General features: G+C 37.4%; 3 protein-coding genes across 3 annotated transcripts; 2 read left to right on the top strand and 1 right to left on the bottom strand.

Moving 5' to 3' along the window:
* The first annotated feature begins 11,056 nt into the window (after positions 1-11,056).
* LOC110916258 (putative disease resistance RPP13-like protein 1) lies at positions 11,057-11,977 on the top strand. The gene has a single exon (XM_022160991.2). The coding sequence runs from the start codon at positions 11,129-11,131 to the stop codon at positions 11,951-11,953; it is 825 nt and encodes a 274-aa protein (XP_022016683.1). The 5' UTR covers positions 11,057-11,128; the 3' UTR covers positions 11,954-11,977.
* Positions 11,949-15,394, top strand: LOC110916257 (putative disease resistance protein At3g14460). The gene is made up of 2 exons (XM_022160990.2): positions 11,949-15,027; positions 15,170-15,394. Exon 1 carries the CDS (start codon positions 12,609-12,611, stop codon positions 15,012-15,014), a length of 2,406 nt encoding a protein of 801 aa, XP_022016682.1. The 5' UTR covers positions 11,949-12,608; the 3' UTR covers positions 15,015-15,027; positions 15,170-15,394.
* An 891-nt stretch (positions 15,395-16,285) lies between these two features.
* On the bottom strand, positions 16,286-17,257 carry LOC110918110 (exocyst complex component EXO70H1-like). The gene is made up of 2 exons (XM_022162483.2): positions 17,132-17,257; positions 16,286-17,055 (listed from the first exon to the last, which is right to left on the bottom strand). Exon 2 carries the CDS (start codon positions 17,035-17,037, stop codon positions 16,438-16,440), a length of 600 nt encoding a protein of 199 aa, XP_022018175.1. The 5' UTR covers positions 17,038-17,055; positions 17,132-17,257; the 3' UTR covers positions 16,286-16,437.
* Positions 17,258-23,536: the final 6,279 nt, after the last annotated feature.

Here is a 23,536-nt window from a genome sequence, read left to right as displayed (position 1 = left end):
TGGAAACCAAAAACGGTAAATGTTTCAGGGGGAGCTCAATCTATTCCGAATCATCAGGAAATCGAAGTCACAATCCTCGATGATGACGGACGACCCAAGTCTATGAAGGCTTGGGTCCCCGTCTCCAACTAATCTCTGAACGAGTGTGCAGGATGTTCGAGGAGGAACTATTGATAGTCTTAGGATTGTTGATAGTGGAGTGTTGATGCACAAGATCGGCGACAAAAGGCTTCGAAACATCGTTACATCTAGGAGTTGTTGCCTTTGATGGAGAGAAGAAAAAGAAAAGAAGAATGTCTGATGAAAGAGATTGAAAGCTTCAACAAAATGAAAAATCATTCCAAAGTTTGATTGTTAAAGGTTTTAATCGGGTTCCCGAGATAGATTCAATCAAAATGTACGCACATGTAGCACGTCTGAAGCTCAAAATCAACAAGTTGAACGTGCAGTGTACATTTCTTCGCGGTGTGATTGAAGAAAATGTGTTTGTTGAACAAACCAACCGGGTGTGCGGATGCCTTGGCATGGATTTAACAACCGCACACTACTTCTTAAAGAGAAAGACAAAGACCTTCGCTGGTGCAATGTGGAAGACCAGCCGGACCCAGAGGTTATTGATCTTGTTGCTATGAAGAGATTTCTCGGTTAATTGAAGTAGCAACAAAAATCGACCTTGAAATCCACACCGGGTGGATATCCAGTTTAGGAGAGCGCTCAGATTCCTGGCAATGGACGAAGCAGTTGCAGGATACGGTTTTGAATTTCTAATCTCTCATATCCTTGTCGATATTTAAGCTGCTTTATGAATTATTATCATCTCATACAGCTCTCTTCGGCCAGACACGTTGATCTCGAATATCACCTCACACGTGATCGTTTCACTATGAAACTCGTCAATGTTGTCATGGTCGGCACCAATTACCAGAGTGCCAACTCATTTTTCCAAAATTTGATAAATCATTTCTGATTAAAATTAATTTTGGTAAACGACATCGAGGTAAAACATGAGTTAACCGACATCGGGAAATCGTTTTTGTAAATACCTTTGTGTTTTTAAAATTTATCATAGTTTGTTGATTTTAGGGGAAGTAAATCCAAAAATTTGAAAATTCAAAAACATAGAAAATTTTCAAAAACACAAAAATAATAGAAAAACAAAAATGAGTTTCCTGGCGAGAAAAAGAGAAAATGGTAGTAAATCAGTGGTCTGTCGAAACCTCTTCAAACTGAACTTAAAATGAAAAACGATAAGCAGCTCTATATAAGATGTATCGGTAGGCTCACAATCATTTTAAAGTGTGCAGGGTGATATAAATCTTAAATCGACTGAAGACCAGGTGGGAACCATTCATTGGCATATGGTCTTGGTACCGAAATTTCGTTTGAGAGATTGCCGAGGTTCTGAGATATTCGGTCTTTATGTTGTCTTATCATCTGGGTATCATGGTTGTATCTTTTACCGAAAAATAACGGAGACGAAGTCTAGATCTTCCATGATACTATACATACGTGTACATATTGCATTCGACCTCAATAAGTGATCAACAATCACATGTCCAAACAAAATAAGTGACAAAATATCACATTTTTCCGGGAGTCAAGTTCGTCTCTTTGCTGTACGTTAGTACTGACCTGTTCACGGACTTGCTCCTATGCCCTCATGCATATGAAAATCAAGTTCCTCATCAATAAGTGATTCTATCAAATATAGCTTGTTTTCAATAAAAAATAAGTGAGTATCTCACATTCTTTTATACGTTCAAACAGATGATAAATGGTATACTCACCGGTAAGATGAACTCTCATGCATACCTTGATAGGGGAATGTGTCGTGTGTGGATGAACACCGGTCGGTAAGGATAAATCATACCTTAATGTATCCCCTCACCATGATTACATCTGATAAGTTGAGCTTATGTGGACAACAATACCGATAATCGTTATAGGATGCTTATTTAAATGTTAACTAATTGAACAACAAGAGCGTTTTGGCGTGACCATATACACTAATATGATTCTCTTGCCCTCGAAACTCGCAAAAAGATTGTTTGTAAATATTAATTTACAATTCTTCGTTTCTCTATCGCTATATATATTTATTTATTGCTTTCCGTCTTTACATTTGAAAAATGAAAAATTCCAAAAAGATTTTAGGTGTGTTTGAATATAAACTTTATAAAATCCAAAAAGATTTTATTTCTATTTTATTTTAGATTGACCGATGTTGGAACTCGAGTCTATCCTACCCAAAATCCTAATTATAAGCCGGAAAACAATTGCATCTTCATAAACGATCGAAGTTGAAAGATTTTGAAAGTTAAAGGATTAAAATTGATCAATTTTTAAACCTTCAAACTGTTGTCGGTCGGTGTTTGATTGAGATTTGATCTCATATGTGTCATTTGTTTAATTCGTCTATATTCCAAGCGGTTGTTCTCATTACGTGTTTAGCTCTGTTACGTGTGCAGATGTTGCATTCGAACCAGCTAAAAGTGAAGAGAACGTGTCAGATGACAAGCCGTAAAGTGAAGACACGACGTTGATGCAATCAGAAGATCAAGATGATCGGGTTGCAGTTGATCACTCATCAACACCAAAAGGATCAAAAGTATTGAAGTTCAAAAGATTCACGAGCATCATTCAAGGGGGAGTTTGTTGATACACTCCCTGATTGTAACACGTGAAGATCTCTGAAAATCCGACAATGTGAAGAACGAACCATCACGAGTAGTGTCCAAGGGGGAGTTTGTTGATACATTTTATGTGGACACGAATCGGTTCGGTTCAACTTGGCTCGGTTCGACTCAGTTAGGTTCGGCTCAAGACCGACGTCACGACATTCCTACGTCGTGCGCCCCAGAGATCGACACGAGAAGCACGGAGCGCCGCAAGCTAACATCACCATGACATCATCATGATGATGTCATGAACTTTGACCAAATACAAGTTCATGAAGAAACTGCCATACATCTCAACGTGTATATATATATATATATGTGCATGCATATTGGGCCTCCATCACCTTAATGGATCAAGTTGTCTTTTATATTTGGGCTTATAATCCAATGAAGACTGCTAGTCCAAACGAGCCCTCATACATGACGAAACCCCTCCTGCACTTGAATGGCGAAACTCCCAGACATGCTGTCGACGAAAGTCCTGCAATCCCATGTTGACGAAACTCCTGTTATGATGAAACTCCTGAAAGTTTCGTCATCTAGTGTCTTTCATCATGAATGTCTCGTCGACCTGAGATGTTTCATCGACCTGCTGAAGGTTTCGTCTGCTGCTGTGCTTATATAAACAGCACAACTGAAGATAGAACAGATAAAGAACAGAAAAAACAGAGAACAAACAGAGCACAAGTGAGTACCAGAGAGAGTTGTGAGAGCATAATATTCTGTAAATCTTGTAAACAACTTTCTGGTGTTAATATATTTGAGCTTGAAACAGTGAATCTTTGTGTCATGTGTTCATCTCTCGCTCGGTTTGTGTCGTAACAGGGATTCCGCACCTGTTCCGGCCTGAAATAAGATCTCATAGTTGTCCGGCGATCCGCAAACAGACCTACAATGAGGCGTACGGATACGCAGATGGGTCTAAAAAAAATTGTTATCAATAAAATTTGTAATTTTATTTTTTTAATTCCAATCTTTCTTTTTTCCGTTACGTATTTTGCAGGTTTACATACCAGTAGTGCACAAAGAAAACCACTGGTTGATTCTAAAGATAAATATGTAGTCACTAAAAATAATTGTTTATTTTCCCAGTAATTGTAACTTAACTAATTGCGGAGATTCATTTTGCATACACAAAAAAATACATCAAATTCTTATAGAATTTGACTCTGCATTCATATGGTTTCTGGGCTGTGTATCATACTGGTAGTACTCGGGAATAAACGATACTACGGGCTTGGAGTTTTTCAGGGATGTTGTGTGGCCTGATAACGGAGGTCATATTGGCCGTAAGCCCGTAATTCAGGTGTTATCGTATATGTGCTGATGGAAAATCTGTCACACCCCAACCGATGATGGAAACATCGGAGTGAGACGAAATAGATTGCAAGAGACTTCATAACACTATTTGTGACAAGTATTTAAATGATAAATTTTTATTTCATTTCTAAAGAGTCAATTACAAGGATTTGAAACAAATACAACCTGAATAATGAAATACGATACAAATAAAATACAAAATTTAAAGTGTGTATCTAAGCATCCTACTAGATTCCATGCATCATCAACATCATCTCTAAACCTGCAACATGTTTTAAAAGTGTAGTTCAATACAAAAGTATTGGCGAGCATACAAGTTTGGTGCATAGTATATAAGTATAAAAACGATAAGGAACAATCCACATGGCAAACCTAGTTACCAAGATTAACGTATAAACTGGCATGCAATTAACAAGTCAACCCTCTGTTTACGCAAGTATGAAAGAATAAACCTAACATAACCTCTCGTTCATGGGTGGTGCGTTACTCCTATAGCACTATACATGTTAAGTGGAGGCTTGTACGAAGCTAATGACAAGTTCATCACATAAGAATCACCCATAAAACACGAATCAAGCATAACAAATAGTAAGCATGTATTGGATTGTCTGTTTACGTATTTGCATAAGCGTATGTATACTAAGTGTGTTTTGTATATAAAAACATGTCACACCCAAAAGTGTGAAAACGGTAAAATGGATCAAGTATACTCACAAAGTTGCATATGCTTTCCGATTATCCCATGTGCGAAATTGTTGAGACTAGGAAGTTGAATGTGTTCGATTTGGAGTTTAAGAGGTGTTTACATATGGTTCTAGGGATTTGGAGTTTAAATAACATGAAAAATAAACATATGGAAATAATCATCTAGCACCTATGACACTTTTTCTTGACACTATGAAACTCTAAAAGAGTTCAAATGTTTTCATGGAACAAAGTTCCATTAGAATCGTGACAAGTTGTCAAGACCTAAGAGGATACAATCTATTAGCTTGACGAATGTCCATTAGTTCATCACCAGGAGTTCGATTATTTGATTGTTACATAAGTATTACATAGTGTATGTTACATCATATAAGTCAAGCATGAGGTAGAAGATTAAAGTCTTCATTTAGGCACATCTAAGTATCATGGAATTCATACATGAGGTAGGAAGAACAAAGCTTCCATTTAGGTACTTCTATTGTTCACCACTACATTTGTTATGAACAACAAGGAGGATCATGAACTTACAAAAAACAATAGAATATGAACAACTAATCTATGAGAAAACATCAAGCAATGTGAGGATTTCAAGTAGGTTAGCCCAAGCTAATCCTAAATCACACAATAATCAAGTCTTGAACTTGAGCATCACTTGTGGGTTAAAACCCTTGAACAAAACAGAAAGTTTGTGAGGTTTATACCTCTGATTTTGAATCTCTCAATCTTGTTTTTAAGCCTAACTAACCATAGAAGTGGTTATAAGCATAAGGACATAGGTTTGATATGAGTTTCCTCAAGTTTAAACAAGTTTATCAAAGTTTGAAACAAGAACAGAAAAATCAGTCCACTTTGGAGCCCTTTTAGCAACATTCCAGGATCTGGTTTTCCAGGGAAAACCCATGGAAACGTAGCTAAGGTCAATACAAAGTAGTAGGAAAAAAAATCAAGTGAATCGGATAAGAATTAAGTGAGTTATGCTCACTTTAGTGAAGTGGTATAAATCTGCTCGAACTTCTGCAATCAGCTACGGTTTGGAGTGTTTGAGAGTGAATGGAGAGTGTTTAGAAAGTGAAAAATGCTTGGAGGAGGCTTGGGTTATATAGGGGATGGATTAGGGTTTCATTGGGTTGGGCTTTGGAAGTGTTTAGTGGGCTAAATAACTCAAAACAAGGAAATTAAGTGGGCTGATGCAAGGATGTTAACAGCCCTATAATTTTTATTTTATTTTATTTTTTTGACATTAGAAGGTATATATTTGATGTTTAATAAAGTGTTACATGGTGTCTAGTATGTATGTAACTTGTAACAAGGTCCAAAATGCATAAATGATATGTTTTAATTTAGCAAAAAGTGTGATAACATAGGTGTGTATAACACATGAAATGTAACAAGTATGTATGGTTTATAGTTTGGTATGATCAAGTGAAAAAAAAAACATACAACTTAGTCTTATAATCGAATAACTAAGTGTTTAAATGTATGAAGATTTAAGGATTAAGAATACACGATCATTGTTTACGAGTTAAGCTTACGTTTATACGAATTACGAACCATGTATCAAACGAGTGCACGTATCAATGTATAAACATGTATAAACGATGTATAAAAGATTTGTTTCATTACGATCAAAGTCTTGGATTTTACAACGATACAACGAAATACGATTACAAGGAATACAAGATTTCCAAAAAAATAGTATTTCAAGCAATGGTTTCTAAATATGGAAAGTATGAAAACGCAGGGCGTTACAATCTGGTTCAAGGCCGTTCATTGACATGGGAAGAAGGAAACATACAGGGTGCTTGTGTCAGATACAGACGCTACATGGCAGATGAACTCTACGTCGGACGCTACACACCTACTAATATTTGATGGCTGTGTGTATGCATGTAAAATAATTAAATCAATTATAAGTACTAGTTGGTATTGCGATTAAATGGAGTTGTTTTGTTACATGATTTTCCATATTATAATATACAAAAAAAAACAAGACTATTACTAAAATATTAAAATACACAAAAACAAAACTATTACTAAAATATTAAAATAGACAAAAAAACAACAATATTATTAAAATTCTGCTAAGATGTACGACGGGAAGTCATAATTAGATGGACACTTAGTACATTGTTCAAGATCAAATCTTTCTTTCCCTTTCCCATTCCCTGATGCTTTACGACGATGAATTTGTGATGGCGTAGGGTCTGGACAAACGTCCCGACGATGGCCGTATGATTTACACCGGGAACAATATACATGAGTGGGTTCTTCCCCGTGGGAAAGGATTCGGTTTTTTTCTCGAGGACAACCAGCTTGACATTTTGTAATATGCGGCGGGTGAACAGCTACAAGGCCTTCTGGTATCTCCCATTCAGACTTATGACGAAGAGGATTAATCACTTCTTCATAGGTTTTTTTGTATACTTCGTTGGAATAACATGGGAAAGCATAATGGCTGCAATCAGTTTCACCTAAAAATCTTGAAACAGCAATCACATGCCCACAGGGTAGACCAGAAACTTGCAAGACACAGTAGTTGCATGATCGATTCAAAAAATCAACGAAACCCCTCTTATTCCCGTCTTCAACATCGAAAGTGTTTACCCCGATGCCAGGAACAGTCTAGGTTCTAGACCCTTCAATTTTCTTTACATTTTTCTTCCGTGCCCACTGAATAAGTAAGTGTTTCTCCTGAATACCCTGCAATCGACGATCACAAAACCATTTTTGTACAGATTGACAGAAGAATTCTATAAGTTGTGTTATCGGCATTTTACGTGGGTGTCTAGATAAAGAGTTAATAGACTCCGCACTGTTAGATGTCATATAATGATATCTATTGCCAGGACAATGCGCTCTTGCCCATCTACCAAACCTAATACTTGTTAGAGTGTGACATATTCTAGGAATGGCAAGACATAGCGCGTTGAACGACTCATTAAAATCAGACATCCGATAAGATTTACATGTCTTCCACCACAGCACCTCGTATTCTTTTTTTTATTCGAAACATAACCCGTGATAAACACATGGAAACACGTTTCTAACAGCTATGTTTATAGAATTCTCCCTATCGGATATGATCGCCATATCTGGTATTTCACCAACACACTCTCTAAGCTTTGAGAGAAACCATGTCCAAGATTCACCATCCTCTGATTTTCCTATTCCATAAGCGATCGGTAAAATCTGGTTATTTCCATCCATGGCAACTGCTAAAAACAACGTTCCTTTAAATTCACCTTTTAAGTGGGCGGCATCGATGATAATGACTGGTCTTAGATTAAACATAAAACTACGAATCTGAAAATAAATAATTACGAAAAAAGGACAACATCGATTTAGTTTAACAAAGACAAATAAAAAGTAAACCGTATACCCGCAACACCTATCACCACAAAAAAAAACATTTCAAACCGACTATCTTCGTTAGTCAAGATGTGAGTAACGGTTCCCGGATTTGAACGCACCAGATTGTAACAGTAAAGTAAACTGGTAGTTCCGCAAACGAATCTCGGCTTGTTCCTTGTAGAAGCACTAGTGCATGGCTTTTTCCACGCCAAGCTTAAAGGTTACTTATCTCAACCTGGAATCTTTGTCTAAAATCTTTGACTATCTCTTTGCAACGATAGATTCTACTGTTGTCGTTTAATGGTTCCTTTAAATAGTGACCCAAAACCTTTGGGTTTGCCTGACAAAGATGTGGATATGTTAGTGTCTTCGTATAGGTTTGTTTATCATTCATATGTCTAATAAAAAATAAACTACAACTAGGGACAGACTATGCCATAAATCGCCACTCATAACCATCACCCAGACATGATACTTCGTATCGTGTGATGATCTATCTACTTTAAACTCAAAATGTTCTAACAAACCTTTTTTTCCCAACTCAATCTTCATCTCTCTTTGTTATTGAATATATGGGCTGGCTCAAACAAAATTGATGAAGAACCTAATTGTATCTTACTTGGTAAGTTAGAAGGGATTGATTTTTCAAAATTTGGACCATACTCATTTAACAAATCAGCATCTTCATTAAAAGAGATATTTAAATCAGGAACTTTGAAATGGTTTAAAGATGCAAAACTAGATGAACCAACACCAGACTCTTCAATAACGTATAATTTATATAATTCAAAAGGATTTTGTATCGCTAAATTAAATAAAAATGTAAGATCACGATCATTGATTATATCGATCTGATCACTAAACGTAGACATCCAGTAGGACAACAATGTAATGTTTGGAATATCACACATCTTAGAAACATAACTTAAAAAACTGATGTATGAATGAATGGTTTCAATCTCTAAACCATGTCTAATAGCACCGGCATCAGCAACATACTCGATGTTCCCGTTAACAACCTGCCACTTTCTGCCCCTATACACAACAAACTTAACTTTCATATTTTTAAATTAACTACCACAAAACATGATTTTACTGATTGTGACAAACAAACTTTTAAACTTAGACTTTATCACATTGTGACAAACAAACTTTTAAACTTAGACTTTATCACATATGCACTATGAGGTAATTCAAAGAAATATTAAAAACATGACCCACTACGAAAACGACTCGTAAATGTACGGAAACGGCTCAAAAATGTACGGAAACGGATTCCAATTTTCTTGTACGGAAACGGCTTACGCTTTGTGGAAATTGCTCGGCTTAGAACTTTCAACAGGCTTGAGATGCTAAAACGGCCTCAGCTGTGTGGAAAGATCTCGGCTGAGAACTTTCAACAGGCTCGCCACCCAGTGAACCGGCTCAACGCACAAGCCAATTGAAACGGCTCGGCTGAGAACTTTCAAATGAATGACGGCGTCTGAACGGCTTAGAGCCGTTTCATGAGTTTGTCGGACACGTGGAAAGCAGAGATTGGGGGAACCCTAAGCCGTTTTAGAGGCATGAAACGGCTCCTGGGGCCGTTTCAGATGGCTATTTTTGAAAAAAAAATTGATCAAAGGTTATTTTCGAGATTTCCCCCATTATAAATGGTACACCGTACCGGAATAGCGTACCGGATCGTAGCAAAATGCACCTACCCCATCCGTACCGAATTCATGCCATCTAGCGAATCACGAACCCTAACCGCGTACCCGAACCGGAGCAAACCACGAATTAGATAACTATGGTTTCAATATGTTCCAGAGTATGGTCTTCGTGATGCTCAATGATGGAATTCTGTTGTGGTGGACTTTGGGCCTAGGGGGTTCATTGAACAATTGGTCATTTGGTGTGCTTTATACTTCCTATAAGTTTTTCACAAATAAACCTCACAAATACTAGTCTTTTAATGGATTGTTCATCTCCAGTTAACAAGTGTAAAGTAATCTATGCAAACATTAATGCGAAAGTTTTGGTTGATACACATCAGCAACAACAAATGAATTTCAATTTCCTTCAGAGATTCTAATCACCAACATATTTCTTTTTATTTTTATTTTTTATTTTAAGACAGGTTCAAATTAAAGGGAATGCCCAGACACACAAACATGCATGTGCCATAAAGGTGTTGGAATCCATTAGTTTGTACTGTAGGACCATCATAAACCTACAGACAGGTTCAAATTAGTAAATAGGACCATTATATAACTCAAAAAAATATTAATAAAAACAAACCGATAACTTATAAATAAAATAACAAATATCAACCTTATAAACCTACTAGTCTGTAGGACCATTACCCTCTATAATCAAGCATTCAAGCTACAACTACCCTGCTTTGGGGCCAAAAAATGAATAAACCAAGTATAAAAATAAGTTTTTTTTTTTTTTTTTTTTTTTTGTGAGTGCCTCTGAAAGTTATGCTAATTATTTATTAATATATAATAAAGGTTGAGATGTATATAGGAATGAAAATAAAACAGTTATTGAGTCGTGATTTATTTAGTTAATAATAACAAATGGACATCTAATTTGAAAGAAAAGACATATAAAACTATATTCGATAAACCAAGTATAAACAAATTGTTAGGTTTTTTTTTTTTTTTTTTTTTTTTTTTTTTTTTTTTTTTTTTTTTGAGTGGCTCCAAAAGTTATGCTAATCAATTTCTTTTTTAAATATAAAAAAGGTATTGATTGAGTGGTGATTTATTTGTATATAGGAAAGAAAAGAGAACAATAATTGATTGAGTCGTGATTTATTGATTTAATAATAACAAATGGGCATCTAATATGAAAGAAAAGACAGATAAAACTATATTTTATTTATAGTGGTTTTCCTTTCGGCACAAGAATTCAAAGTGGTGGCTAGTGCTGCTTTTAGAATAACTGGAACGTTGACAATGACTATAACTATTGCATCTACTAGCCCCCTTGTTACTTATTGAAATCTCCTTTAGCCGATATAAACAACGCCTCATAACATCAACCATTTCTTCAACACCTCAACAATATTATCAAAACCAAAATCAATGGCTGAACTGGTACTTTCTGCCCTCCTCACTGTGCTCTTTGAGAAGCTGGCCTCTACAGCTTTGAAAAGAATCGCTCGCAACAACGGAATTGATGCTGAGATCAAGAAATGGCAGAGATCTTTAATCCAGATCCATGGTGTGCTTGCTGACGCTTCTCGGAAGGAGGTAACCAGTACACCTGTGAAACGATGGCTCAATGATCTCCAGCATCTGGCTTACGACATAGATGATGTCCTCGATGGTTGGCTGACCGAAGCCATGCAGCATGAGTCCACCCACGAGTCAGAAGGCATCAGCAACAAGGTAAGAAAGTTGATTCCAACTTGTTGCACAAACTTCTCACGGAATACTAGCATGCATGACAAGTTATATAGTATTACCGCCAAATTGAAAGATCTAGTTGAGGAGAAAGCCGCTCTTGGTTTGAGCCTCACAGAGGATTCAAGGCCAAGAAACAATAATAACATTAATAATAGAAGATTTCAATCCTCTGTTGTTGATCCATCTAGTATTGTTGGACGCCAAGCTCAGAAAGAGGCATTGCTCCAACAGTTGTTGTTATTGGGGGATGAACCATGTGATCAAAAGTTTAGTATTGTTCCCATAGTTGGCATGGGCGGGGTCGGTAAAACTACTTTGGCTAGACTTTTGTACGATGACCAACACGTCAAAGATCACTTTGAACTCAAGGCATGGGTTTGTGTCTCGGATGAGTTTGATAGCTTTCGTATAAGCAAAGAGATCTTTCAATCTATGGCAAACAAGGAAGTTTCAGATTTTAATCGGCTTCAAGAAGCTCTTAGAGATCACGTAAAGGGATAAAAAAATTCTATTGGTACTAGATGATATTTGGAGTGAAAGTTATGTGGATTGGGAAAACCTGGTCAGACCATTTTATACATGTGCTCCCGGAAGTAGAATCATCTTAACCACACGGAAGGATCAATTGCTCAAACAGCTGGTTTACAATCCTCAAAACAAGCAGTTGCACAGCTTATCAGATGATGATGCTCTGTCGTTATTTGCTCGACATGCATTAGGTGTAAATAACTTTGATTCACATTTGTCACTCAAACCATATGCTGAAGGTATTGTGAAAAAATGTGGTGGGTTACCTTTGGCTTTGATAGCACTTGGTAGATTGTTGAGAGCCAAAAAGGATGATGTAGATCACTGGAAGGAAGTATCAAACAGTGAGATATGGAAATTAAAAGAAGGTGGAATTCTCCCAGCCCTTCGACTAAGCTATCATGATCTTTCTGCAACTTTGAAGCAGTTGTTTGCATACTGCTCCTTGTTTCCGAAGGATTTCCTATTTGACAAGGAGGAACTAGTTTTATTATGGAAGGCAGAAGGGTTCTTGCACCAGCCAACTCCAAGCGGTTCAACAGAAGAACACTTGGGTCATAGATTCTTTGACGAGTTGTTGTCAAGGTCATTTTTTCAACATGCACCTGATAATGAATCATTGTTTCTGATGCATGATCTCATGAATGACTTGGCGACATCTGTTGCTAACGAGTTTTTTTTAAGGTTAGATAATGAGTCGGAGAAGAATATTAGGAAGGAGATGTTGGAAAAGTACCGCCATATGTCATTTGTTCGTGAAGAATTTGTAGCTTACAAGAAGTTCGAGGCATTTGAAAGAGCCAAAAGTTTGAGAACATTCTTGGCAAAGTCTGTTGGGACAGAAGAAAGTCAGAGAGGTTTCTTCTTATCCAATAAGATTCTCACTGACTTGTTTCCTCGGTTACCATTATTAAGGGTTCTCAGTTTGAGTGGCTTTTATATAAATGATGTTCCAGAGTCTATTGGTACTTTGAGACACTTGAGGTACCTTAATCTATCTCGAACCGCAATTAAACATTTACCGGAAACTGTTTGTAAACTTTATAATTTACAAACATTAATCCTATGTGGTTGTAATGAATTAACTGAGTTGCCCAACAACTTCCAAACTCTTGAAAACCTGCAGCATCTTGATGTTAGGGATTCCCCGCTTTTGTTTCAGATGCTTTTAGGGATAGGCGAGTTGAAAGGCCTACATATTACTCTCTCGAAAATCATTATCGGAAGCGAAAGCGGATCTGAAGTAGCCAAAATTAAAGACTTAAAGAATCTATGTGGGAAAGTTTCCATTGTAGGCTTGGAAAAAGTGCAAAATGCAATTCATGCACATAAAGCGAACTTTTCAGAAAAGAGACTTAGCAAGTTAGCGCTGGAATGGAGTGATGAGCTATATGACTCACGTAATGAAATGCTTGAAAAAGAGGTCCTTAATGAGCTGAAGCCTTGTGATGGTACGTTAATAGAACTCAAAATCAAGTCATATGGGGGATTAGAGTTTCCAAACTGGGTTGGGGATCCCTTGTTTCTTCATTTGAAGCATGTTGTAATAAGTGATTGTAAGAGATGTACATCTCTACCGCCACTTGCGCAGCTACCGTCACTTAAGGAGTTGTTTATTCAAGGCTTATCTGAGGTGGAAGTTGTGGGTTTTGAGTTATTTGGTGCAGTTCGCACATTTCCTTCACTTGAAATTCTGAGTTTCGCCGAAATGCGTGGGTGGAAGAAATGGTTAGGGGGGGTGTTTCCATGCTTGCAGCATCTTATAATAAACAATTGTCCTAATTTGGTTGCAGTCACACTTGAAGCATTACCTTCATTGAATGCTCTGAATATGTTTAATTGTGATAGTGGTGTGTTGAGAAGCTTGGTTGAAGTAGCTCCAGCAGTCACCAAGTTGGATATAAATGGTATTTCAGGTCTTAATAATGTGGTGTGGAGAGGTGTTATGGCGTATCTTGGTGCAGTTGAAGAATTAGAGATATCACACTGTAAAGAAATAAGTTACCTGGTGAAATCAGATGCAGATGCAAGTAAGTTTCTTGTGAAGCTAAGGAAATTGGAAGTGAGTAATTGTGATAATTTGGTGAGTTTAGGAGAGAAAGAGGAGGAGGACAATTGTAATACCAACCTCCTAACATCTCTTAAGATTTTGAGAGTATGGAATTGTAACAATATGGAGCGTTGCAGTTGTCCAAATGGCATTGAGGAGTTGAGTGTCGCTACTTGTAGTTCAGTTTTAGCTGTCTTGTTTCCAAAAGGAGGACAGGAGAAACTCAGGTCACTTGAAATCTATAGTTGCGGGAAACTATTGGAAAGTGAGTGGGGAGGACGAATGATGAACAACAACAACAACAGAAGCAACATGCCAATGCTTGAACATGTACATATAAGTGATTGGCCAAATCTGAAATTAGTCAATGAACTGATATGCTCGGTTCACCTCACTGAATTGATAATAGAAGATTGTGAAAGTCTTGAGTCATTCCCTGATAATTTGACATCGTTAAAGAAGCTGGTACTGAGGAATTGTCCCAAATTGGCTGTTTTTCTTCGTGACAATTTGACATCGTTGGAGGAAGTAGAAATAAGAAATTGTCCAAGAATAGATCCTTCTTTTCCTGGTGGGATCTGGCCTCCCAATTTGCGTTCCTTAACTATAGGGATGTTGAAGAAGCCGTTCTCAGAGTGGGGTTCACAGAATTTCCCAACCTCACTTGTGGATCTATGGTTATGGGGTGAGGATGGAGTGACTAGTTGTAGTCAAATTTCTCATCTTCTTCCTTCATCTCTTACTTCTCTTTACATAATTGAATTTAAGAATTTGGAATCAGTTTCAATGGGAATCCAACACCTCGCCTCCCTCCAGTTTCTCTATTTTCAGGATTGTACTAGCATGATGGATCTACCAGAAATGTCGTTGCCTTCACTCTTGACCTTAATCATCGGGAATTGCCCGAATCTGAAAGAAAGATATAGTAAAGGAGGTAGATACTGGTCCCTCATCTCCCATATCCCCTATATTGACATAGCATGAAGATAATGCCAAGGTATATCTCTTTACCTTCATTTATTTAAAGTTATATCTCTCTACCTTCATTTATTCAAATATATGGTTCTCTGTTTCCCTTTTGTGACAATTGTCTATTGAATTGTTCAACAACAATACAAAACTAATGTCTATATTCACAGAGTATACTGGGGCAGTTGAAGAATCAAGCATAGAGTATTGTAATGAAACAAGATACCCGGTGAAATCTGATGCAGCAGTAAGTAAGATTCTGGTGAAGCTGATAAAATTGCAAGTGTCTGAATGTGCAAATTTGGTCAGTTTAGGAGAGAAAAATATAAAATTGCAAGTGTCTGAAAGTGAAAATTTGATAAAATTGCAATTTCAGCTTGTATGATTCAAATCTAGTTGTAATTGATGTTAGTAGACCTGGCAAACGGGTTGGGTCGGGTCGGGTCATGGGTCAAAACGGGTTCGGGTCAAAATGGGTTCGGGTCAAAACGGGTCAATTAAAAAAAGGGTTGTTTTGGTTCGGGTCAAAACGGGTTCGGGTCGAACCGGGTTCGGGTCGAACCGGGTTCGGGTCGGAACGGGTTAGGGTCGGAACGGGTTTCGGGTCAGAACGGGTTTCGGGTCGGGTCGGGTCGGGTCGAAAAAATGTTTTTTAAAGAGATTGTACATCAAGGGGCAATTTTGTCGGGTTAAAACGGGTCCAGGTTGGTTCGGGTTGAGAATGGATTCGGGTCGGGACAGGTTCGCGTCAAAAAAGTGCATGAGCTGTTAAAATGGGTCCGGGTTGATTCGGGTTGAGAATGGAAATCGCAGCATCATAGAGTGCCAAAGCCTAAGCAAATCTCCCATTTTTATAATCTTCGTTAGCATTTACCAGAGTAACACACTTGTGGTAAGTGGTAACCTTAACAGTAAGCAACTTATATCACTTTATATTTCACAATTTACATTTGCCACTAGCTGTAACAGAACGATGGTAGCATATTGTCTAACTGCAGGGGGGTAGTGGATGCAAGAATGTTATAGAAACGCACCCTGGCTTTCGCAAGAATATTATACAAATGCACCCACAAATTAGAGATAAGGAATCGTAATTTAATTCGAGTGAATTTTGCAAACCAAACGCACTCTAAATTCTGCAAGCTACCACGACCTGTCAGATTGTCATACCGATAAACCATAACGCTAAACGTGATACAAGAATATTAATTTAACTTACTCATGTATACGAAAAACATGCGCCAAACGTTAACACGCGATAAATCAAATACACTCGCAACCTTCTCTAAATAAAATTCAAGACTTGCTAATATCATTTCAATCATTTGATCAAACGTCTAACAACGATAACAAAAGCAAATAAAACACCGAATAAACTGTTCAAAGAGTTTACTGCACTAACGAACTTAACACGCCTCATTGTTTGATCGAAGGCTCTTTACTGCACTAACGAACTTAACACACCTTTCCCCATGTTCGCAGTGACAATATCTCGCGTGTTTTCACCGAAAGCAAAGTAACCCAACACTCTAGAAACCTGTCCACACGACCGTTTCTCCCCAAACAAAAGAACTTTAACCACAACTTTAACCGCCTGTATCCACTTCTTCATCTTCTCATCCAGTATTTTCCACTCAATGTTCTGCACTTCCTCAATACTCAACTTCTCAACCCCGAGAATCGACAAACACTCATCCAACACATCGCGCCGCACATTACTATACACCTGACAACACTCTTTCCCATATCCCGACCGAATCATCCGATCCGCAATTGCTTTCAACTTCTTAATCGCATCACTATAAACCAACTCGACATAAACATCACCTTCTAAACTCACACCTCTATCACGATAATATGCACTTCCTCCATCATCATCTTCCCTGCAACTCTCAAAATCCTCCCCATATTCAACCTCGCTAACCGCAAACGATCCCGAACCTTTACGGATCGAACCGTACAGCCTCTCAACATCAAAAAAAAAAAAACCAAAAACTACAAACCCTAAAACACAAGATCCCCTACTCCGATTGATCATGATAACAACACAATTAACCTAAAATAACCGATAAATTCTTCACCGATCGGCACCTAAAACTCCAAACGAGTGATCAACAATTGAACAAACTTACCGGAAAACTGAAATTCGGTTGTAATTTGGATATTCAGCAACTGGATGAGCAGAATTATACGGAATTAAGAGGTATTGGGGTCTCGAATTTAATCTGGCAGCGGTTGTTATTGTTGTTGTTGTAGAGAGAGAGAGAGAGAGGCGGTGTCGGTTTGATTCAATGAAGAAGATAACCCATTCTTCAACCCGTGCTTTCTTTTCTATTCAACCCTAAATGACCCGTTCTAATTTCTCAACCCTGTTCGACCCGTAATTAAAAGTTTTTATTTTCTAAATAACCCAATTTGACCCCCTTAACTAAACTTCCTCACCCAAATTCACCCAATATAATTTAAAAAAGACCCAGATTGACCCATTGTGTGCTGTTTGGGTCAGAATCCCCCCCCCCTAGATGTTAGGTTAATATTATTAGATTATCTACCTTTATAGTTCCAATTTGCATGATTCAAGTTTTGATGTAGTGAGTAGTATGATAATGAAGATCAAACACGTTGATTCTACGAATACCCGTGTAGTTCTTCCCCAACCCCCAAATTGCAACCCAAAGGCCACGGAATTTGAAGTGAAAATTCAGTTTTCTCAAAATTCAAGTCTGATCGTTTCAATTACTAAAGGGACATATAAATAAGAACAGAAATTCGAAATGGGCCTAAAAAAGATAACGGGCCAAACACACAGCCTAAAACAAAATGCCCAAAATAGTCAAAAAAACATAAAAATGCAAATAACTAATAGAAATAAGCATTTTTCGGCCCGGACGATGTCATCGGAATTGATTCTTCAAGAAACAGGGGAATCCAAGAAGAAAGACGAAGAAGATGAAAAAGATAATGCAAAGAAAACAGAGGACGATGATAAAGAAGAAGAAGAGAGCGGAGGATACAACCGGAACCGATCACCGGAATCGGTGACAGAAATAGTCGACAAAAATCATGACATATTATTCTTCAAGAATGATATGAGAAGACAGAAACACATGATTAACAATGAATCATCGGATGTTAAAATGAAGGAAAAAAGGACACAGGAATGGCGGGAACAAAAAGGAAAGAATGGATTTCCAGTTTTAGCGACGACAGTTAGTGACAAAAGAAGAAGGATAGCGACAGAAGACAGATTAGCGATAGAATGATTATTAGCAACAAAAAACAGATTAGCGACAGAACGATTTAGCGGCACTGAATTGGCATTAACGACGGTTCAAAGACTTTCAGCGACAAAATGGGAAATGAGCAACAATATTACTATACTCGGCAACACAAAACAATTCATGGCAGATCTATGGACGCATTATGATAAATTCAAAGAGAAGGCATTTTATCCTAGACAAAGACGAGACGAGTCATTACGGATGCTAAGTTTAGGGGATGGTGTTAGAATTAAACTTAGCATTAGAAATTTATTAATATTATTGTTATTATTATTATTAAGTTAGCATAGTTAGAGGCGGTTATCAAACTAACCGGCCGAGTATAAATGTAATCTCTGTATGAACATTTCAATTTACCAAGATATTCACAATATCCATATGCATGTTTTCTCTGTTCTCTGTACAAACACACACAAACACGAGTACGATGATGATTATGAGATGGCTTCCGCCAACAGAGAGAGTGATAATAGAATCCTTGATAGGATGTTTACACGGGATCTCAAAATTCCCAAGGAAAAAAAGCCGTCACAAAACGGATCAAACGTGAATAAGATGAACTCGGAGAACACACCCGCGGTTGAAGGCGGAAGAGCATGTCCGGTGCCTGACGGACTGACTACTGGTGAGTCGTGAAGAGATGGAGGAAGAAGAGAAGGAGAAAATGCCGGACTCTCCGTTCACCAGATTTCTTCAGTCAAAAGGAAGGTCCCCTGCTTGGTACTCCCCTGCTACTGATCATGAAGCATAATAATTTCAAAACCATTTAATTAGGTTTAAGGACAATATATATATAGTTTTGTTTATGATTATTATGTGAGTTTTGCTTGGTGTGTATGTATATATTTTGTTGCAAGGTTTTTATGTTCATTAGTTTATGCATATAGACGGTCTTTGAAATTTAAATGAGCCTCGAAACAGTGTTGACCTCAATCTACAACATCGAAACTTCATCACATCCGCCGCAGACTCCTTCCAAAGTTGTGAAACAGAACCAATCAATTGTAGGGTTCACGATCTAAAATTGATTTTTCTTAAACAGCCACTATTTTATACAATAAAATAGGACAAAGGGGCCAACAGGAGGAAACTGGGGATTTCGAAAAGCAAAAAACAAATTACAAAATGATATGATATCTGGAACGTTGAAGTTTCGCCAACTCTCTCAAACAATACATTTAAACTTTGATCAAAATTTCACCCCATGAACGAGTCCTCTTTAATATCCACCACTCTAGAAACTCTGAAAGGGATTTTGTCGAAGATCAACATGTTACGGTCCAAGTCCGCCATAATGTGGCATGAAAATTTACGGTAATGACCTTCCAGTCCCACGGCCCCTTGAGCTTACATTCCATCAAGTCTTTGAACGAGAGAGGCTGGATAAAAACCGTGATCTTGATGTACTATATACTACATAAGTTAATCTGAGCCTTGATCTGATTGAATTTGTTCGTGTTTGTATATATGACTGGATTTGTTCGACTTTGATTAGAACCTTACCAACACTCTCTATTTTGCCATAACTCTAATTGAGTCGCCCTAACATTACCAACCTTCGCATATTATTATTTGTTTAATTTTCCATCTTAACGCTGTTGTTTAAACTGAATAATTATATTTATGCGGCTGTGAAGAAGGTCCTATGTTGGGCCGAACAACCTTGCTCTTTAGATCAAGCCCCTTGGCTTCCTTAGCCCAAGAACATAAATAAACCCACAACTTCCCTGCTTATAGGCCAAAATTGAATAAACCAAGTATAAAAACAGATTTTTAGGTTTTTTTTTTCTATTTTTCATCAGTGGCTCTAAAAGTTGTGCTAATCATTTTCATTTTTAAATATAAAAAAGGTTAAGATGTATATAGGGAAAGAAAAGAGAACAATTATTGAGTCAATAATGGAGGTGGGCCGAATTTGGGAGTGTCCGAGTTTAGGTTAAGGTTTGGGTTGGGTTGGGTTGGGTCATCGGGATTTGGGTTACGGGGTTTAGGAGTTTATGTTTCCGAATTTATTAAAGGGTGGGTGGATGTCCAGGTTTGTAAGGGGGGTGGGTGTGTTGTCCGAATTTGAGAGTGAGGAGGGGTTCCGAATTTGTTGAGTGGAGGGAGTAGAGAATCCGAATTTGTTGTGTTGTTTTACAGAAATTCATAAAAAGTCCCTCAAGTTACTATATTGCAACTCACGTAGAAAACTATCCTTGATAACTTTGCGTTATGACGAAACAAGTCTTTCGTGTGTCCAAACTTTACTGTTTGTATAGAAGTTAACACGTTAACTTTGAATGTGTGTATATAACTATGTGTTGTGTTATAACTTGCATGTTAAGTAAGATAGCACGTATTATTTAATTATTTATAAATAATAATGATAATAATAATAATAATAATAATAATAATAATAAGATACTTTAGAATATGTACCATTTTCTGATAATTAGGGTCAAAAGTACGAGGTGTTACATTTTCCCCATGTTACAGAAATTTCGTTCTCGAAATTTAGGTTAAGGTATACTCTATCCCCCAGTTATGGATTTATCAATAACACATTACGCGTAAATATTCGTGGTTTCACGTAAGTTTACAAAATAACATATAAATCACATAACATGTATATTAACATAATTTGTATTTATTTAATTGTACGAGAATAGTATTCAGGTTGTTTGCCAAGGTTCGAGTACATACTCGTGTGATTCCGTAATTCCCAAATTATCGTTATGCGAGTGTTTGTATAATAACCGACACACTTAATTAACCCTAATCAAGTGTAATGCATAAATGAATGCCTGAGATAACGAGGTTTGTGTTAACCTGAAAATGTCGGGTGTAACATCATTCCCTTGTTGGAAGAATTTTCGTCCCGAAAATTTAGATTCCGATATTGTTAGGACCACGGTTAAGAGTTCATTGCTAAGGAGGGCGACAAGAATTTGACGGTACAACGAGGTGAGATAAAATCAGACTACATGATTAAGATGACCGTTGATGACATAAGAGGTTCAATTATTCACCTGAACAAGTTGTAAGGGATTATATATAGGTACAGTATAGTCAATTGTCAAAGCAACGAATCAATTTCAAGAAGAGTAGGTGCACATAAGTGCGACTATCAAGAGTCACAGGGAGTTGCTTACAATGTAAGTATACATGAAAGTAAAGAAGTGACGCAATTTCAAGATGGTATCATGGTATTGAAGTTTGGTGGTCCAGTTCCCTTTTCACGAATAATATGGAATAGCATACGCCTAGTAACCAGGTATAGCTATTGTCATGGAGGTGACAACAATGTTAAGAATTTTACTAGGTGAATCCACTATGGCTTGAAGAGGTCGTGAAGTATCGAAGTGAATTCTTGTATAGAGTTGGAACACCAATGTGTTATACATTGGTATGTCAATGACGGATGAGTTTAACATGTATGGGGGTTGTTGCACAAAATATAGTTTAGGTGAGCTCAATACGTTTGAATTTGAGTGACTTGTAGAAGGCAGAAATTTGTTATCATGGAGTGATCTGAACATTAAGTAGCCAACACTTCACAAAGCAAGTGTATCTATTGTATACTTTGAGGTTGCTCGAATGGACACAACTGTCATACGTCATAAACGAAGGGTGGACGAAATAAACCAAACTAGAAATGTGTTAAGGTAGTTTGTTAAAGGCCAAATTGCTCAAATCCTAAGATCACATGTGTTGGGTGCACCACCGAGATTTACTCATAGTAACAGACGTGAAAGTGATTAAAGTGAGTGTAAGAGATATTCGTTTATATATGGTATCGCTACCGGCGATCAGAAATGGTGCAGTCACCACTACTGAAGATCAGTTATGATGCCATCGTACGTAAGAATTCGAGAAAGAAAAGATAATTGCTTGAAACAGGTGATTCAGGCAAATCAATCAACAGATTGGATGAAAACTCAAGTCAGGCATTATGCCCTTTATTCTGGAATAATAGTGTCTTGACTCGTTCTTATGGAGGGAAGGGAAATTTTCAGTTTATATTGATCATGATACTTTGGTTGTAGTTGGTTGTAGTGGATGACCAGCTTCCGATCACAGAGGAATGAGTACGGAACAAAGAGGTCGGTGAAGCTATATATAGGTATGGTGCTTTCACACGGAAAGGGTGTTGACCTCGGCATACCTCACGGAAGTAGAACTTCTATTTTTTATACTCATGCACTTAATGAATTTAAGTATGGCTCATGGCTCATCGAGTAACATCCGTAGAGAGTGATTTAGACAAGCATGAATTAGCGTATAACAGGGTTAGACAAGAACTATGGTATTCATTCTAGAATAACGAAATGAGATGTGAAGAACATACCAAAACGTGGTTGACGTCAATGTGTTCCACCTAATTGTTTTAGAATCATGAGCACAATAATAAATCTGATGATGAGGATGTAGTTGATCGTACGCAAGTGATATAAAAAGAAATAAAGTGATGCGATTAATAGGAGCACTATGTTGTAGGTATTGGCATAATAAGAATTATGTAGGAAAGTAATGGTTGGTCGAATCCCTAGGGCTCCGGTTTGATCAGAGCATTCTCCACAGTCGTCGAGCTTGCCCGCATGTGGATAAGAATAGATTCACTAAAATCCATGTATGTAATAGTTGAACATGTATGCAAGCAAATTCGAAAGATTGATCTAAAACGTGTGCATGAATTAGGAGCATCACATACGTCGCCAATAGGTTCCATTACAAGGACGGAAAAATAGGTTCAAAATGGTATGGTCATGATAACAATACATCACTATCTTCAAAGTTTAAAAAGTAATAACTAAGGATCAAGAAGGCAAGTTTACCGAATTCTTTTAAATTGGAGTACAATTTAGTGGGAGTTTATACATAGAGAATCAAAGATGTAGTGTCAGTGATAATCGAATGATAGATTTATCTAAGTCGAGAACAATAACTAGCTGTCACATTAAACAGTAAGCATCAACCGGTCCAAAGGCTTGATTCACTTATGAAATAACGACTCCAGCAAAATAAGAGGTAAGATTATTGTGTAGTCATCGCGTTCATCTGGGTGTTGATTAACTTGCATCTCCGTCTTCCAGTGTTTTTGAGATGATAGAACCGTTTTGGGATGTAACTCCAATTAGAATGAGAATTAGCCACATGACAGGGTAACGGGGTCAAAAGAAAAACTTATAGGTGAGCATAAAGGATAAAATCTAAGCGTACAACGGATTCTTCATGTTTCATTTATGCTGACGTTGAAAGGCTTACCCTCCAATT

The sequence above is a fragment of the Helianthus annuus genome, chromosome 16 (assembly GCF_002127325.2).
Source record: "Helianthus annuus cultivar XRQ/B chromosome 16, HanXRQr2.0-SUNRISE, whole genome shotgun sequence".
Taxonomy (NCBI): Eukaryota; Viridiplantae; Streptophyta; class Magnoliopsida; order Asterales; family Asteraceae; genus Helianthus; species Helianthus annuus.
Note: the sequence above shows the minus strand (reverse complement) of the source record. Positions and strands in the feature narration are given on the sequence as shown.

What these genes read in the sequence shown, in the direction of transcription:
- LOC110916258 (XM_022160991.2), top strand. Translation starts at nt 11,129, where the DNA reads ATGGCTGAACTGGTACTTTCTGCCCTCCTCACTGTGCTCTTTGAGAAG.
- LOC110918110 (XM_022162483.2), bottom strand. Translation starts at nt 17,037, where the DNA reads ATGATCAATCGGAGTAGGGGATCTTGTGTTTTAGGGTTTGTAGTTTTT.
- LOC110916257 (XM_022160990.2), top strand. Translation starts at nt 12,609, where the DNA reads ATGCATGATCTCATGAATGACTTGGCGACATCTGTTGCTAACGAGTTT.